The following is a 19001-nucleotide window of genomic DNA, read 5'->3' as shown; positions in this document are numbered from 1 at the left end:
TTAAAGAAAGAAAGAGGAATTCATTTACAAATGCCAGATGATATGTACAACAATGAATAAGGTGCTATGTACAATAGTGCAAGAGTTGGGTCTCCAGGGGATCCAAGGGACAGGAATGGGGAAAACACTCTCACTTCTGTTCTGTCACACACAACGTTTTGCGAGCCACTCTGCTCTCATTCACACTCAAGTATCCACAAGGAATAGGAACAGGTCCAGGGTGTCTAAACACAACGAGAAGGCAAATTAGAACAAATGCACAATCCAAGAGAGTGATGCAAGCAGTCTCAAAGCCGGGGTTTCACTGACACAAGTCAAACAATGATTCAGCAATGAGTAGCCTCGCTTCTTCCCTTTAAGTAGTGGCAGGTTAATGACACGCCGGTGTTTATCATCCTACAGGTGTGTAGGCCAAAGGCAGAAACCCATAATGAGTTCTGCCCAGGCGACAGTGGGAGAGAGAGAACGAAGGAGAGAGAACAAGAGAGAAAGCAAAACAACAACAAAGCCCATTTGCTGCTGAATATTCCTCAGGCTGGTCTGCCGGGCCGTGACAAGTATTCTGTCGAACATGATAAAGCCCAAATAGCAAAGAGAAATTAAAATGCATGCCACGAAAGAGTTCGGGTCTTAGGACATTAATTAACACAATATCTGAATTAATATGATCTGGTACACCCAGTGTCCTCCTTTAGACTCACCCCTGTTCCCTTCAGCAGTCTGGTATCAGACTAAGTTAACAGTTCATCTGAATATTTTAATACAACTTCTGGAGGCTTACTGAAGCTTTTTTGCTGTGTAAAAAAAACCAAAAAACAGCATTGGATGGAGTTCGCTTTCCATCATGTTGGAGTTTGTGGATCAGGTCCTTTGATGAAGAACTCCCAGCTTTAATGTGAATTTACATCAAAAAGTAAAAACCCATATTACAGGTGATATAGTCAAAACTTTCAAAGAGATAGTTGTAATTATAAGCCCAGTTAATAGTTTTACAACATTATATTGACTTTGACTGATGTATCATTTTATTCGAGTAAAAATGCATTACATGTACTTTTAGCACAAAATTAATAAAACCTAACAAACAACAATATTTTTCTGCAATTTTAAACCTCATTGTTTTAACTATTTACCGATACACTGTAAATAAAACACTGATTTACAGCAGTGTTTGACAATATTGATAGGTCATTTTACTGTTTTTATTCAGGTAAAGTCTGTCAAATCTGTTGTGTAATGTATCCTGTGGCTATAGAAATGGCTTTTAACGTTTGAAAAAAGTAACACTGATAATCTCAAAGATGATCATGCGTTGCATTATATGAAATGTAGGCATCTGTATTTCTTTCACATTTTAGAAATATATCATAAACTGAAGTTTGAAATACATGTCTTTATGTGTTTGACCCTGAAATCCTTTGAAAAATCCCTAAAGTGTATAAAGGACAAGTTTTAAAGAGTTTTGGTGAACTGACAAAAAAATCTTGTTAAACGTAAAGGTTTAACAAGATTTAAACTTTGGGAAATGAGGACACACAAACAGTATATAAATGCAACTGTTTGCTTAAGTTCACAAACTGCACTGATCAGTTTATTTAAGGGTGTTTTCTCAAGAAATATAAGTACTGTTTTGACTAAAACAGTCATACTTGTTGGACATCCTTGAATCAAGTATGCTTTAATATTTTGTATTTGCAGTATGAGGCAAACGATATGAGGCCAGCAGCTAATAAGTGTTGTAAGACGATTTCTCTGTTAATGATATTTAACCAAGATTTAAAATGATTTGAATTTGTGATTGATATGCAAACGTTCTACAGCAGAGGTGGGCAAACTACGGCCTGCAGGACACATCTGGCCTTTTGGTCTTTTTAGTCTGGCCTGCCAAAGATTGCTACAGAATTGCCCAAATCAAATAATATCATAATTATGACTACATTCATTTGACTGACATTCCACCAGGTGATGCATTAGGCAGAGTTGCAATTGGAACTGATTGATCTCCAATGTGACATTGCCTTAGGAGAAGTTCAACTTTCTTAAACTGGATGAGTTTTATACTTTATTAAGACCAACAAAATCTACAAAAATCCAGAAGCTGACACGGAGGATGCTAATGTTTTTGGCGCTACGTGTGTGTGTTTGTGAACAGTCTTTTAGTGTGATGAACACCAACAAAAGAACCCCACAGGTCCCATTTGAGTGATGAACACCTCCGATCTGTTCTGAGAATTGCCACAACAAAACTAACACCAGACTTTGATGCACTGGCAAAAAAGGTTGATCAACCACACTGTTACCACTAAAAGTAAATGTAAGTATTAACACTGAAATTCCTTTGTAAACAATGAATGGCGAACCCGACCACATTGTCATACTTTCCAGCACAGTGTAGCCCCTGAGTTTGCACAACCCTTTTCTACAGTATAACTCTCTTTCAGACAAATCACCCAGCAAAGCATATTTCATTTAACTAAAATAATCTAATTAGTTTTAACTTTCTGTTTAACAACAAAGTGTAGAATAAATGCCTATTAATCTCTTAATAGTAATCTCTTAATCTCTAACCTCTTACTCTATCTATTGTCATTTAATAGATTTGGGTCAGATTAGAAACTTCACTGAAGTAACACAGTGGATTTTTTCTGTGTAATCGTTTCATTAGAATTCACATGGTTAGATGTATTATTTTGGCACCACAATCTCCAAATCCTTATTTCTTTATTTTCTTTCTTTCTTTAATAAAATTATGTAGTCATGAGCCATTTTGCAATCTGGGATACTTTATTTGTTCATTTGAACAGGTGGAAGGACATTTTCCACAGTAAGAAAATGTTTTCTCTACTTTTAAACCAAATATTTTCTAGTAATTCAGCATAGTTCACACTTAAAGTTGTGCCACGAAAAAACCTGCCAGTGGCCTCTGCAGGGCAGAATCAGCAGACATAAGCCAGCAGTTCTTTGTGACAGGAGGGTCGACGCTGTAGTCAGTAGCGTTGTCACTACAAAAGCAAAACAAGCTCATGTCTTGGTGGAATCTTAAACAGTTTTATGTTTTGAATGAATAAACTGTAAACATTACAAAAAATTTACCTTGTAACATCTATCTCTTGGTTTTTAATCTTTAGTTTTGTGACAGGAACTTGCTGCACCACCTCATACACTGCTGGCTTTACAGCTGGAAAAAGGGAGTAAAACAATGAAACAAGAACTGACACTGAAAACCAGATACTAAAACAGACACAGCAACAAGGTACTTTTACAGAAACCACTTATGCTCAGTGCAAACTTTGTTAATATTCTTAACATGACACTGACAAATTCATTTATTTCTTAAGCAATGAACAAAGTATGTGCATGCATGTCGTTTCACTCACCTAAAAGTCCTTCGATGTCGTTGGTTGAGGGTTGCTGTCTTAAAACAGGCCAAAGGAGTCTTTGGCCATTTTTCTCATGTTGTGAGATGACCAGGAGAATGTCATCAGATGCAATGTGAATTTCAGTGTCGCGCACAATCACTGTCACACTGGAAAAATATGGACTTTATATGAATATTTTAAAGCTCTTTGAAGATTTTAAAAACCTTCACAGATCATTTCACTAGTCTTGGCTGACTACTGTCCGACTGAGGGCTGTAATAGACATTTCACAATGTCACAACTCCATGTAATCCAACAAACTTGCTTCTACCTGGAAGGTACAACAAGGCAATGATACGGTAATAGAAACTTTTCTAAGCTTGACAAAAGCTAGTGTCATTGAAAATAAGTCAAGCCACTTTTTGTGGTTCACCATGAGTGTGCAGGGCCTTTGATTCAAGCATTGTTTGTAAAAAAAAAATTCATGAAATTAATGAAAACTTTATAAATATTACAATCCCAAAATATCAGCACACACCTTTGGATTTCCTCCTACTCGATCGAAGATTGATAATCGTCACTTATGTATCTTCACTTGGGTGTTTCTGTATAGATCTGCATACATGCATGCATCCCTGACAGTGTTTTGATGATTGTCCTACAGGCCTGTCCTCCAAGCCTCTGGGAAATCTGCATGTGCATGTGCTCTAGTGCAGCTGCCAGGCATCTCGATACCTGGTGGTGTGTCAAGTTGTATCTTCTATGTGTCAGACTGGTATTACAAGCAATCAGTAGCTGTGTCCCAATACAGGGGCTGCATCCTTCGGAGGCCGCATTTGAAGGCCAATTATGTCCCAGCCAGGTGACGAAGGCTGTCCCAATTCGAGGGCTGCTCCAAATGCGGCCCACAAATGTGTCCTCCTATTCCCCCGATTTGAAGGATGGGTCAAGTGGTCAGGCCCAGCATATCCCAGGATTCATAGCACAGCGGTGGATAGTTTTTGTTTGTTTTTTTTGAAAAAAATGGCCAACGGCTGAAGGGGGGCAGCCGAAGAGTACATATTTAAAATTAAGTATTGAATTTTATATCACTTATTTATGTGGCAATGCAAATGTTTTAATTAGAGATGGCACGATAACACTTTTTTTATGTCCGATACCGATACCGATATCATAAATTTGGATATCTGCCGATACCAATATGAATCCGATATAGTGTTTTTTAATCAACAAAACTGTTTTTTTAAATATCTTGCTGCATTTTGTATAAGTTCATACTCAAGTTTAAAACAACAACTACACTAAAGCTATTCTGTTATACCTGTATGCAAAAAAAAAATATTTCATAGTTCAGCAATACTGATCAATCTAATAAACTTAAACCTACACCATCCTCCCTATTCTGGCATTTTAAAGAGTACTTAGCGTAAATATTAAGCAACCTAACTAATAGGGTTCCAACTCCCAGCAACAACAAAAATAAATAAATAAAAAATGGGGAACCACCCCTCATGCTCCACCTCATGATGCTTAATCGACGTAATCAACCTTAATTTGATGCAGTGTGAAAAAAAATGCACAGAAATCAATTATTTTTCAAGAAATATTAAATAGATTCAGCATCTTTCTTCAACAGAATTGCAGACTGCACAGATGGTACCTTCCCAAAGGAAAAAGTACTATAGCTTACTAGGGTATATATATATATATTAGACTTAATAGTTACTATATACAGTAATGGACTTCTATTCATTTTGCATCAAATTAAAACTTTGGGTGTCAGATAATTATTTATTAAAAGCTAGACATTTTAAATGAGAATAAGAAAGAAAAGTATGTCTTTGTGCCCCCTTTTCCCTGTTAATGCCCTATCGGCCCCCTGGCTAAACTTTGCTAGATCCGCCCCTGCACAGTTACCAGCCGTCAGCTACATAGAAAAAGATCCTCGAGTAGAAAGTAATATTAAATAAATTCTAACAACAGCTTATCAAGCTTAAACGTGCTGCTGTTGTTTATCCGCTGGTTTCCTCTTTCTGGTGCAAAGTGGGCCAAAAACAAACAAGAGAGACCGACTCGCGACAGAAAAGCCGATCAGCTGATCATTAAGCAGTTTCATGATTGAAGTAGCAGCAAGAACAGGCAGTCGCTTGTTAAGCTTAACGCAGGAATGCTTTACATTCAGAGATGGACTTACACACTTTCTTTACTTCTCTCGGGGATAACTTTGTCGGAGATGAAATGCCGGGTTGCTAGCGAAGCTCCACATGCTATCCAGACCACCGACAGGTCCCGCATGCCACAGCCGCTCTATCACGTGATGCATACTGCTCCGACGTGCTAACGTTCTGAGGCGAGTTACGGCGTGTTGCAAGTTTTGTGAGGTGCTTTCGTGATATTTAATGGATCGGATTACATTTTTTATTTTTCTCCGATATCCGATCCAGTAATTTAGGTCAGTATCGGACCGATACCGATACGTAATATCGGATCGGTCCATCTCTAGTTTTAATAACAAAGAACATTAAAACATTACTGTTGGCCACATGGTGGCAACGTCACGTGACATTAGTGATGTTAGTGCCAACAGTTCACTTGTTAAGCTAAAAAAAAGGTGCTTTAATCATAGGAGCCAAACATGTGGCCAATGTACCGACTGGGCCGGCAGCCTTAACATGAAATTTCCCCTTGTGGGACTAATAAAGGTATCTTATCTTATTTAGTACTCCTTATATAACAAACAGAAAATACTCATTCTCTGTTGCTGTTTTTAGTAGTGTTTGCCACCTGAGACTTTCACCTTTCTGTCTGTCCTGCACTTTTCCCTTCTCTCTCTTTTTCTTTCTCTCTGATTGTTAAATAAAAGAATAAGCATAAGTTACAAGTGTGTTTGAATCCTACAGCTTATTGCACATTTGATTTCCATGTTTGAGAACTGCAAGTCGCCAGAGTGAGGACAGACTAAGGAACCCGCTGCTGCAGATCATCTGTGAGGTTTTGCACCCCTGATGACCCACCAGGACAAACTAAGCAGAGTCTGAGGAAGAGGTAAATGGTAAATGGCCTGTATTTGTATAGTTCTTTACTTAGTCCTTAAGGACCCCAAAGAGGAGGAGGAAGAGCCAGCACCAGCTGAGAGAGAGTGTTCCCTCTTTGTGAAGGACTGCTAGAAATGTTTAAAATAACCAATTGTCTGTCCTAATTATCAGTCTTATTAGGTAATGTTAAAATGAGTTTATCATTCAACTGTTTTTAGAGTCAGAAAAAGTATTCAAGGCCTTCAAGTTAAAAACTATGAAGGCAGTAAAACATGTTTATATTAGGGAATATTTAATATATTGGTCTACATTTTCATTTTTCATTTTATCACAAACAGACAGTTATCCCAGCTCATAGATTTTCTTTTTACCCATATATGTAAGCATTCAGACAAATTTAATAATGCCAACATATTTACAAAACAATATTTATCTCTCTTATATACAATACATCTATATTTACACTATAAAAGATGTACTGTGTTTGAGATGAAGATATAAAGTGATAGGAATAAATAAATGCAACTTGAATCTTTATTAAAGCTCAGTATTTGAAACACAGTTCAAGTTCAGTGCTGTATGTTTTTAATTTAATACAATAAATTTAATATTGACCATGTCATATTTACATGACCAAAATGAGATGGCACAAGTCTCATGAACAACATTAGTTGTTATTACTAATTGTTACTAATTGTTATTTATTACCTAATCTTAAAATTATTGTTTGGTATAGAAATGAAGCCCAACAATCATGTTTTTAAAGTCCTGTGGTCTCAGCCTCAGATACTTAACAAATAAAAAAAACCTCATGAAACAAGAAAAAGATGATTTTTTTTGCCTTCATTCTGTCAAACCATCCTCTATAAAACGTTTCTAGCGGCTAGAAGCATGGTTGCTGGGCAACCTGAGCAGTGCGACTAAGGCTAGACAATCCCATTTAACAGCCTCAGACTTCTGGCCTTCTCAGCCTTCGAAGGACTCGGCTTACGTAGACAGCGGAGGCTGAATCCTTCGAAAGATGCGATTCCTGAATTGGGACACAGCTAATACGTGCTTGAGACTGACTGGAACTGAACAGTGGGGACAGGATGGGACAGGTGATGGAAGGATATCATATGTTGTATGGCTAAAGAAGCTTATCCCATTTGTCTCCGCAGGCCATTTTAAGATGATGCTTCGATCAGTGGTTGTTGATCAATGGTCAGGACAATTTGCATATCAATGGCCAAGAAACTGACCTCACAGCCCATTGTTCATTCAGTGCTAGTTTCAGTCATTGTGCAAATGTACTGTTTATAAGGTTTGGGAAACTTGCAGTCAACTGAGACTGGAAAGGTCACTTGGATGAGTGACAAATTTCTGCCACTGAAAACGCTGATGATGAAAAGAATCTATTATTGCTGTATAAATTGAATTGAATTGGATGAACAGAATTAATTTTTTGGCCTTTCTGCAAGGTGTTCCTAGCTTTTCCCATCCAAAACCTTTTTTGTCCTGGTATATTTGCCTTACAATATTCCAATATTGAAGAGTTGCTGTTGCATCCAGAAATTATTTTGTTGGATTCTTTTTCTTTCATGTTACTAAAGAGTGAGACCTCTCACCACCATGTTCTTGGTTTCTCTGGGTATCTCAGCTTGAGAGCTTGTGTGTTGGATGGTTAAAGCAAATGACATAATTTGAGCCTTTTAAAAAATATAAAGTAAATATTGTGCTACGAAGCTTATACACTGCTACTGATGTGTTTGTAGTTGTGATAGAAATTAACCTTTTATTTTAATTTTATGGCAGACATGTTTAAATTAGTGAGATTTGGCCAAATCTCACAAAATACTCCGTACAAAAAAGTGTAGAATCAAAATAATAAACGGCCCAAACTGCCCTTTTAAGGTTTCATTTCCCAGCAAATGTTTTGTCATATATATAACTGACATCAGAGATGTATATACTGATTGCCTCATGTAAATCCTGGGAAAAGAACTGAATAAGGGCACACATCTGTAAACAATACTGTGAGAACATACGTTTTGACCATTACAGTGGGGCAAAAAAGTATTTAGTCAGCCACTGATTGTGCAAGTTCCCCCACCTAAAATGATGACAGAGGTCAGTAATGTGCACCAGAGGTACACTTCAACTGTGAGAGACAGAATGTGAAAAATAAATCCATGAATCCACATGGTAGGATTTGTAAAGAATTTATTCGTAAATCAGGGTGGAAAATAAGTATTTGGTCAATAACAAAAATGCAACTCAATACTTTGTAACATAACCTTTGTTGGCAATAACAGAGGTCAAACGTTTACTATAGGTCTTTACCAGGTTTGCACACACAGTAGCTGGTATTTTGGCCCATTCCTCCATGCAGATCTTCTCGAGAGCAGTGATGTTTTGGGGCTGTCGCCGAGCAACACGGACTTTCAACTCCCGCCACAGATTTTCTATGGGGTTGAGGTCTGGAGACTGGCTAGGCCACTCCAGGACTTTCAAATGCTTCTTATGGAGCCACTCCTTTGTTGCCCGGGCGGTGTGTTTTGGATCATTGTCATGTTGGAAGACCCAGCCTCGTTTCATCTTCAAAGTTCTCACTGATGGAAGGAGGTTTTGGCTCAAAATCTCACGATACATGGCCCCATTCATTCTGTCCTTAACACGGATCAGTCGTCCTGTCCCCTTGGCAGAAAAACAGCCCCATAGCATGATGTTTCCACCCCCATGCTTCACAGTAGGTATGGTGTTCTTGGGATGCAACTCAGTATTCTTCGTCCTCCAAACACGACGAGTTGAGTTTATACCAAAAAGTTCTACTTTGGTTTCATCTGACCACATGACATTCTCCCAATCCTCTGCTGTATCATCCATGTGCTCTCTGGCAAACTTCAGACGGGCCTGGACATGCACTGGCTTCAGCAGCGGAACACGTCTGGCACTGCGGGATTTGATTCCCTGCCGTTGTAGTGTGTTACTGATGGTGACCTTTGTTACTTTGGTCCCAGCTCTCTGCAGGTCATTCACCAGGTCCCCCCGTGTGGTTCTGGGATCTTTGCTCACCGTTCTCATGATCATTTTGACCCCACGGGATGAGATCTTGCGTGGAGCCCCAGATCGAGGGAGATTATCAGTGGTCTTGTATGTCTTCCATTTTCTGATGATTGCTCCCACAGTTGATTTTTTCACACCAAGCTGCTTGCCTATTGTAGATTCACTCTTCTCAGTCTGGTGCAGGTCTACAATACTTTTCCTGGTGTCCTTCGAGAGCTCTTTGGTCTTGGCCATGGCGGAGTTTGGAGTCTGACTGTTTGAGGCTGTGGACAGGTGTCTTTTATACAGATGATGAGTCCAAACAGGTGCCATTCATACAGGTAACGAGTGGGGGACAGAAAAGCTTCTTACAGAAGACGTTACAGGTCTGTGAGAGCCAGAGATTTTCCTTGTTTGAGGTGACCAAATACTTATTTTCCACCCTGATTTACGGATAAATTCTTTACAAATCCTACCATGTGAATTCATGGATTTTTTTTTCACATTCTGTCTCTCACAGTTGAAGTGTACCTCTGGTGCAAATTACTGACCTCTGTCATCATTTTAAGTGGGGGAACTTGCACAATCGGTGGCTGACTAAATACTTTTTTGCCCCACTGTATATTGCAAAATCACCTGCCAACTGTTGAGGGATCCTGTCCAGCAGCTTGATATGTCACCGTCTGTCCATCTCGTACAGTGACTCTCTGTGATTCAGCATCAACCTCAACATGCTGATGAGTTTTGAAGTGTATAAAAATTTTGCTGAAACCTCCGGTTGCAATTGAATCTAGCTCACCATTAACAGACAGGTCTAGAACAAAAGAGAAATGCTGCTGTTTAACCACTAGGGGAGAAATGTGAAAATACTCACGAGAAAGACTACTACTGACCTCTGCTGGGGTGGTGAAATAGTTTAAGGATTATAGCTCCACTGAAGTCAAAGCAAAGTGGAACAGTCTGATTCCCAGTTGAGTTGAGCAAAAACCTGTGGAGAAGAGGAGCTGGAGGTATAGAGACAAAAAGTTAGACTGGAATCTGAAAATAAAGACCTGTGCAATCAACACCTACTCAACTCTTTTAATGCATTGGGCATTTTTGAATTTTTTTTTCAGAGTTTTGGAAAAGTAAACATAAAACACTTCTTTAATTTTACATACTTTGTCTATTTCACAATTCTGAAAATGAATCAATTTTTATATTAAAAAAAAAAAGTTTCCCATGCAGTCATAGAATGTTAGAAAACTTGCCTTAAGTTAAGAAAGTGTCATGGTGATATAGATTTTTTTAAATTTTCACCTATAAATACAAGTTTTCCAATAAAAGTGTAAGAGACTTTATCATGCATAGCACTAAAGACCATTTTATCCAAAAATTGTTTTTCCCCTTTTCTTTTTTTTTTGAGGATTTTTTTTTCCAAAGTCCCCTCTTTAAAGTCTTTGATTTTCTTAGAAAAAAAAAGTATTCCATCTATGCAATACAGTACCGTCAGTTACTTCAATTGGGACATGGGTAGCCTTTAAATAACCTGCAAATAATTTAAACAGCACTAGTTACATAGCAGAAAATTTCAGATCTCTGGTTGACATTGCATGACAATAAAAAATCTTTGACTGTCTTAGAACAAAAAAAGTATTCCATGTATGCAATACAGTACCTGCATCTTCATAGAGCACGTCATCGTAGGAGCTAAACCCATAATGTAAATCAGCAGCTGTAAAAAACATTTACACACATTACATAAAGTTAATATTGCTAGAGGCAATGCAGGGGACATAATAATAAATAAGGATAACTAATTCATTTATAATTGAGTTTAATTAATGCTTTTACTAACATCCATGCCCTGACACTAAAGTTCTTAACTAAATCTTTAAATAGCTCACTCACACACACACACACACACACACACACACACACACACACACACACACACACACACACACACACACACACACACACACACACACACACCTTTAGTGGTGTCTCCCATGGGGATTTCTAATCCTATGCGGCAGGTGTTCCTGTACACTAACCTAGCCACTTGTACCACCCAATTTAAGCTGCCTCAGCTTGCATCTTACATCCTGCTTCTGTCTGACTCACATCTATTTGACTCAGTCTATTTCATACTCCCTTTCTTTCATTCACAGAACATCTCTGTACTGTAAGCAATCGTCTCCTCAGCTGAACTGATGAATGTTGTTGTATTGGTTTGATTTGCTCACCAGAATGAACCCACCCACTAGAACCCCCACTAGCAGGAGTAAAGTGTGCTAAATTGGGTTGACCTCCTGGCGACTGCCATCTCCGTGATGTTTCACCTTCCTTTGGTTTATGAAGCACATCTGTGTTTTCTCCTGGAGGCTTTGTGACCACCATGGATGTGAGAGGGGTCACAAAACTGTACTTCAGTGACAGCTCCATAGCTTCCTTCTTCACTTTCTCTTTCTCAGGTCCAGATAATTGAAGCCTGTGTGACAAAGTGTAAAATGGTTTTGTATGTAACTTCACACATTACAGGTTTTAAGCTGAATCCATGTCCTAAAATATGTATCTAAGAGATTTTCTTCACTGAAAGTCAATTCAGCAAAGTTCATAAAAAAACACACAATCTATTGTTTGTTACAGGCAAAATACAGTCTTGCCAAATCATAGAGATCCATTACCAGACCATAGACAGCTTTGCTGTCTATATTGTCCAAATCCTTAGCTTCTGAGAAACATACTTGTATGATTAAGTGTAAAAACTCTGCCTTTAAAAAGATGTGAAAAACGTTGTTTTTGAAATTTAAGGAGATGAGTGATGATGAACAAACATAATTGTACTAATATAATTTTATGTGGGAGATGTACATGACTATTTAATAGAAAGGTAAGAAATGGAGATGTTGATGTCAAACTATTCAACACTGAAGAGAACACAGTTTATTACTGCAGGCATATTATCTGATGTCCCTTTAACAGACTTCTACTTGGAATTTTGGGACTTAATTTCAACCTGCTGCCCTGATCTAACAAACTTAAAACATATTGTCTTACTGCAGTTCACCTGTCTTTCTGACACCTTGTATATTCAAATTTCATTCTATACATTCAAGTTTCAGTCTGTATGTTTACATTTAATTCTATATATTCAGACATCCATTCAATATATCCAGACTTTTCTTATAATGTATATATAATGTGATCCTAAACAGCATTCAATGATTATATATGCTTAAAATATCAGAAAAATAAACAAAGAAAAGTATAAAATAAATACAGTTTTATATATTTTTTTTATTTTATAGTGTTTTGAAGACACTGATGTAGAGGTAGAAATTTTAAAGACATAACAGCTGATAACACATTTCAGAGTCATACAAGGAAAGATGCTGTAAGTCAAACTCACTCTTTGTCCAGAAGCTGTTTAACTGTGAGGTACGCCCAAACCCTCTGGATACGGTCATCAGACACTGTTTGAGTGGATTCCACGGTTTCATTTGGATTAGAGAATATTATTCTTCTATTACTCTGTAATAATTTAAATGCAATGTAATGTCAGTCAACAGGGAAAACGGTTTAAGAAGAGTACTCCTGATGAGTCCTGTGGATTGATTCTTACCGAAATGGCCACAACTTGAGGGGTGAAGGTTTCAATATTATTATCTGTGATCTGTCCGGTCACCACAATCTCAGAACCATTATAATACTGACTGAACTTAGTCTGGGTTAGATTGGTCGCACCCACATAGATCATTGTCACATCTGTCAGTAGAGGTGTGGCCACCTCTTCATAGAAACCCTGTTGACATACAGTGTGGAAGTGATACAAATCATGCTCTTTTTTCTTTCAATTCTCAAGGGTTTCAAATCACATAAAAGAAGAGCATGCATAATTTAAATACCTTCAGCTGTAAATCAGCATCAGAGTCTTCATAAATCCGTCGTGCCACACCGTTATTTTGCAGCGACATTTTCTCAAGGAAATTGAAATTAACATCAAAACCGAAACCGAGACAGTACAGTGGGAATTTGCCTGCAATAGCCTGTCTTACATTTGACTGGATTTTCTCCAGATTTGTCACCCCTGAAAAGAGACGAGACATACCCAGTTCAGCTCAGAAACAATGTAGTCTCATAATTCATAATAAATCAGGACTTTTAACCACAATAAGCTCATAAAGATCTCGGTTTCATGAAATATTTGTGTACATTTGTTTACAGATGTGTTTTATTACAACCTGAGGTTGGGTCTCCATCTGTGAGAAGTATAAGGATAGATGCTGAACCTTCTCTGTTATGTGCATTCAGCATACGTGCTCCTTGCAGCACTGCTTCATTTATGTCTGTGGCTGAAATGCAACAACAACAAATGCATTTTCAGTACTGCTATTCTCCTCCCAACTGTTGATATTCCAAAATGTGTATTTACTGCAACTTCTCACATCCTCTGTGTTGAATATTGCGTGCAAAGTTTTTGGCACTTTCCAGGTTTTTGCTGTTGGCCTGAACGAGTTCTCGCTTCCAGTAAGAAATTCTGTCATCAAAAGTGATCAGACCAAAGTGATCATCTTCTGCCAGATCATTCAGAATGTGGATTAATGCGGTCCTAGTCTGGTTAAGAAAACATAATTCATGGCTACATATTGTTTTTCTTTTCATTAAAAATGTAAAATAATATCAGAAACTGACCCTTCAAATACTTTACCTGCTCAATTTTTCTCCCCTCCATTGAGCCACTTTGATCAATAACAAAGACGACATTTTTTGGTATCCGTGGAAGATCAGATGGTGCAAAATGATGAACAAAGTACCCGTCAGATTTCTAAGGCGGCGTTATGAAAAAAAAACAAAAAACAAAACTTGATTGGTTATAGGATTATTCAAGAAGCTTTTTAGCCCAAGTCATACGGTTTGTGTTGCTAAAAGACCAGGGTTTACCTTGATGTGTCCCAGTCCATTATCCCTGTTAACGTCATAAACAATAACCAAATCTCCATTCATACCCTGATCTCCACAGCTGTCACACATTTTCTGTTGGTCGACTGTTGGATAGAAATACACCCACGCCTGGAAACAGAGTGAATCAGAGTTTAGGAACTTGGTAGAGAGAGATGTCAGTGATTTTATTTTCTGTTTTCCTTTTTGGGCTGATATTTGTATTGTTAAAAATCCTAAATGAAACATTGTCAGAATTACTAATTTGTCTCAAATTAACGCAACATGACTTTACATACAAAGAGTGTTGGAGAAGCCCAACCTTTAGAAGAAAATGGAATGAGAATGTATTCAAGGATCAAAACATTAAACCAGATGTCATTAACAGGTGGACCATGGTCCAGGTTTTGAAAAAGCATTGGATGTGAGTTTAGCCATCCCATTACTACTCAGCCAATCAACTCTGTGGATTCCAGGTGATAAACACTGGTCTCTACAGTGCCAATAGTTGAGATGTAGTAAGTTGAAAGGATAGTATAAGAAGAAAAGATACAACACATGCAGTTTTACCTGCGCTTTAGGCAATTATAAACTGCCTGAAAGAGCAGTTTGTAAGAACTGATCTTTCCACTCTCTGGATTCAAATGGTTCCTGGGACAACTTTTTCAGGTTTAAGGAAAGTAGCCTTATGTATCCTGACAATGTTTGGCTCCACACACAAAAGCAAGGCAGTTTTGTCCAAAGTGAACATAATCAAACTAATCATCAGTGTGCACCTCCACAGGTGTATGAGAATTTTAAGCAATGTTCAGTTCTATGCTGTGTGACCAATAATCATTTTGGAATTATTTTTCAAATTATTTGTCAAAAGGTTTTGCAATTGTACTGATTTCATTTGATTTGACAGTCTAAAATCGCAAACGAAATAATTTCACATTATGATAATCCGGATCTTTGCTTAAAGAAATGTTAGCTGAATACCCCTGCTTTCAACCCAATTCTTCTGTACAATGATGAGAAATGAGCTATAATTTTGGAAGAAATATCATCATTACCGTAATGGTTATTTGTGCATTTTGATCATTTTATAATCATACATTTTACACTCTGAGAATAAGCTGCGTCTTACTGCAAATTAATAATGATCTGTTAGTACCTCACACTGTCTATTAGAAAGCTGATAATTGTTTTACTGTTCTACAACAAAAAGATTTCAGTACCTGTTTATCTGCATGTGTTTTGGTGATGGCATTAGCGAGGGCGTTGGTGCTCAGGCCTCCTTTCACATCGATGAAACTGATGCCGGCTTCTTCGTGAATGTACACATCCACCTGGTAATAAATACAATAAAGTAAAATAAAAGATCTCATCATGTGTGCTGTTATCTCAGCATTTTCCACTAATAGATACCAAAAAGACAGTCACCTTGAAGTCTCTGACAGGCTGCATGGGTCGAGCATGAATTTGCAGCTCGTATTTGCCATGTGTGCGTTTCATCAGTTCCTCATATGTGAGTTCAAAAGTGACCTTTTTGTGAGCAGCCACAGTTACAGAGGTCTTAAATTCCTCCAGTGTCCTCCCTACAGAACTAAAGCAGAAACAATAATCATTTTACTAAATTGTAATTATGGCTGTAGTTTGAACTTGAAAAGGGAATAAGATTAACTCAAATTATGTTTTCCTATTCACAATTAACATTATTTTAGAAAAAGAAAGAAAGAAGAGAAACCAGAACAGAACAAGCTAATTTTGAATGACAGTTCCTTGATCATTAATATTAAATTGTCATGACCATTGATTAACAACCACTGATCAAAGTCCATGGATCAAAGACCACTGATCAATGGCCATGAGTACCATTCACAGAGAGTTGGGGAATGGCTGCAATTACACCATTGTAAGATGGCAAAAGATGTAACCTTAGCCCCCCAGGGAACTTGATCCTTGGGGTGGACCAATTTTTGGTGCAGCGTGCTTTGGGGTTTAAAAGCCACAAAGATGGGATGTTTAGAAAAAATGTGTTTTAACTATTCTGATACTCCTGACACACACGGGATCACCAACGGTTTTCACTTAGGCAGCAGTTGTCCTTCTCTCCTGGATCAGCTGGAGCTTTCTTTAGGCGCCTTCCCAGCTTTAGCAAATGTCCAGCTGGGATAGCCACATTTAATCAGGGCCTTCTTGATGTGATGCTCTTCTGCTTCCCTGGCTGCTGTATCTGTGGGGATAGTGTTTGCTCTGTGTTGTAGCATCCCGATAACACCCAGTTTGTGCTCCAGTGGATGATGAGAGTCAAACCTAGTGATTATAGTGTACACTGCTAAGTGCCATGAGGATTGCCATGATTTATACATCGGGGAAACTAAACAACTTCTGGCGAAGCGAATGGCACAAAGCAGAAGGTGAGGATGTAAAAATTCTGGACAAGGAGAAAAGCTGGTTTGAGCGAGGAGTCAAGGAGGCCATTCACGTGAAAAGGGAAAGACCATCTCTGAATTGAGGCGAGGGCCTAAGGGTACATCTTTCGCCATCTTACAATGCTGTGATTGCAGCCATTTCCCAACTCTCTGTGAATGGTACTCATGGGCCTTGATCAGTGGTTGTGGATCAATGGTCATGACAATTTGCATATTAATGATCAAGGAACTGACCTCACAGCCCATTGTTCATTCAGTGGGCTAGTTTTATTGTGCAAATGTACTGTTTATAAGATTGCAGATAAGTGACGAAATATTTCTCCCACTGAAAATGCTACGTCCAGATGAACAGAATCAACCTTTTGGGGGTATTTTGTGTCATGGTCCGGGTGTGTGCCACTGTGTCTCCCTCCGAGCCGGCATCTCCACCCCTGGGAGGGGCCTCAGTGTTCTGCTGATTGCTCACACCTGTGGGTAATTTAGCCGGGGACTTCTCAGCTAACCCTACCACACCAAGCTGCCAAACACTAATCTCTGCCGAAGAGCTCCAACCCAGACGCTGGACCACCTGACAGTCCCATGGGCTGTTCACCCGAACCACCTGCCTGCCTCCCTGCCTCTACACCAGGAATTTCGGACCACACACCCGGACCACTCACCCCTGCACGTCACCACCGACCACCCGCGGCAAGTACGCAGTACGAAGGAAGATTCAGAACGAACAGCTTATCCATATTTCTCCTGAACCATACCTGAACGTCTGTACTCTATTTACAGTGACTCTGACCCTTTCCCTGGACCCAGTGTGACTCTCCCTCCAGCCCAATCCCTGGAACGGCTGTTTCCACTGACCAAGACCAGATTGACCCCTTTGATTCAGTTGTGGCACTTCGCACTTGTTAACCTCACTTTCCAGTTTATGAACACTTACTGAGTAAATAAACGTCGTCTCTAAAACTACTTACGTGCTGTTCGGCGTCCAGCATTTGAGTCCTTTCACTTTTGAGGCAGCCTCGGCCGTGACAATTTTGCTTCTTTTTTATCCAAAAGAGCACTCAGTGTATTTGTACAATATGTATAATTTAATCATTTAGTTAATACCTGACAAGTCCAGCACTTTCACCACGGGACACAGCTTCAGTGTACTGCTGCTGAGCTTGCTCCTTAGCTTTCACAACACCATCATAAACCTGGCCATCAATAAACCTGAAGAGGACCAAGAAAAGATCTTGTGTGAATACACACTACTGAGTATCCTGTACTTTGTTCTTTAGTGTAGAATTCTTTATTTGCAAATGTCTCTGGATGGTTACAGATCCTTTTAACTTCACACACATTCGAAATTTACTGATGAAGGCATTCTTGGGAATCCGAACATGGAATTCAATTTCCTTTGACTCGTTCATACGATTGGCCACACGGCTTGTGATGACAGTGGTGGCATAACGACTGGTCACTGTGGAGTTGAAGTGAAAGCTGTAGATGTCCCAGTCATCCTGAGCAAACACAGGGGGCACATTTCACAGAAAACCTAACTCTCTCCAGGTCTTTCCAATGTCCAAATAACATGACAGTATTACAAGTTATAAAAAAAAACACATATGAATAAATCACTTAATCAAATAATCAGAAAGGCCAATTTATCCTTAACCTAGCACTGACCAACACCTTTATTAAATGCCAAGCTCTAAACATTAAAATAAATTAATAGACCACTTTTTACCCTGATCTCAGACAAAGGATAAAGTAAACGTGCACACAGTCAGTATTTCTTCACTTCAAAGGATATTACATTATCTTCTATTCTGTTCCCTTGAAGTGCTCTTTTGGTCCTTTGGGTCTACTGAACTTACCTTGTTTGGCAGCGTGGAAGCCAAAGCAAAAAGGAGTCCTATGAGTGTGATTTTCACCACAGTTCTCCCCATGATGCCTCTAACCAAAATACCAGCAAAGCAGCTGATACACTCTTTTAACCTTAAACAAGGACACTGTTATTATGCACAAAGTTTTTTTAAAGGGCAAACTCACTCGCTTACACAAACATCCCCTCACACAAACATTCCCCGTAAACAGTAATTTACTGCTTACCCAGCACTTTATTAGACCTTTAATGTTTACATTGAGGGTCAAACCTGTGCACTTGAGCCAAACGAGGCCAAACTTTGATCCCACAGCTGTCTTTTTCATTTGTGATAAGCAATAGCACTCTGACAAATCAAAGTGAAAGATATATAGTAACAATC

General features: G+C 38.7%; 1 protein-coding gene across 1 annotated transcript; it reads right to left on the bottom strand.

The window, feature by feature from the left end:
* Nucleotides 1–2768: 2768 nt before the first annotated feature.
* LOC146670009 (inter-alpha-trypsin inhibitor heavy chain H3-like) lies at nt 2769–18810 on the bottom strand. Its single transcript, XM_085406688.1, has 20 exons — nt 18612–18810; nt 18094–18254; nt 17860–17964; nt 15767–15929; nt 15562–15672; nt 14345–14473; nt 14112–14228; nt 13849–14017; nt 13645–13755; nt 13309–13490; nt 13026–13205; nt 12813–12934; nt 11647–11891; nt 11076–11132; nt 10905–10946; nt 10312–10422; nt 10055–10232; nt 3378–3526; nt 3094–3178; nt 2769–3002 (listed from the first exon to the last, which is right to left on the bottom strand). Exons 1-20 carry the CDS (start codon nt 18681–18683, stop codon nt 2888–2890), a joined length of 2604 nt encoding a protein of 867 aa, XP_085262814.1. The 5' UTR covers nt 18684–18810; the 3' UTR covers nt 2769–2887.
* Nucleotides 18811–19001: the final 191 nt, after the last annotated feature.

This window comes from Rhamphochromis longiceps, linkage group LG5 (genome assembly GCF_057381845.1).
Source record: "Rhamphochromis longiceps isolate RC_006_pf linkage group LG5, R_longiceps_female_GT1.1, whole genome shotgun sequence".
In the NCBI taxonomy this organism is placed as follows: Eukaryota; Metazoa; Chordata; class Actinopteri; order Cichliformes; family Cichlidae; genus Rhamphochromis; species Rhamphochromis longiceps.
Note: the sequence above shows the minus strand (reverse complement) of the source record. Positions and strands in the feature narration are given on the sequence as shown.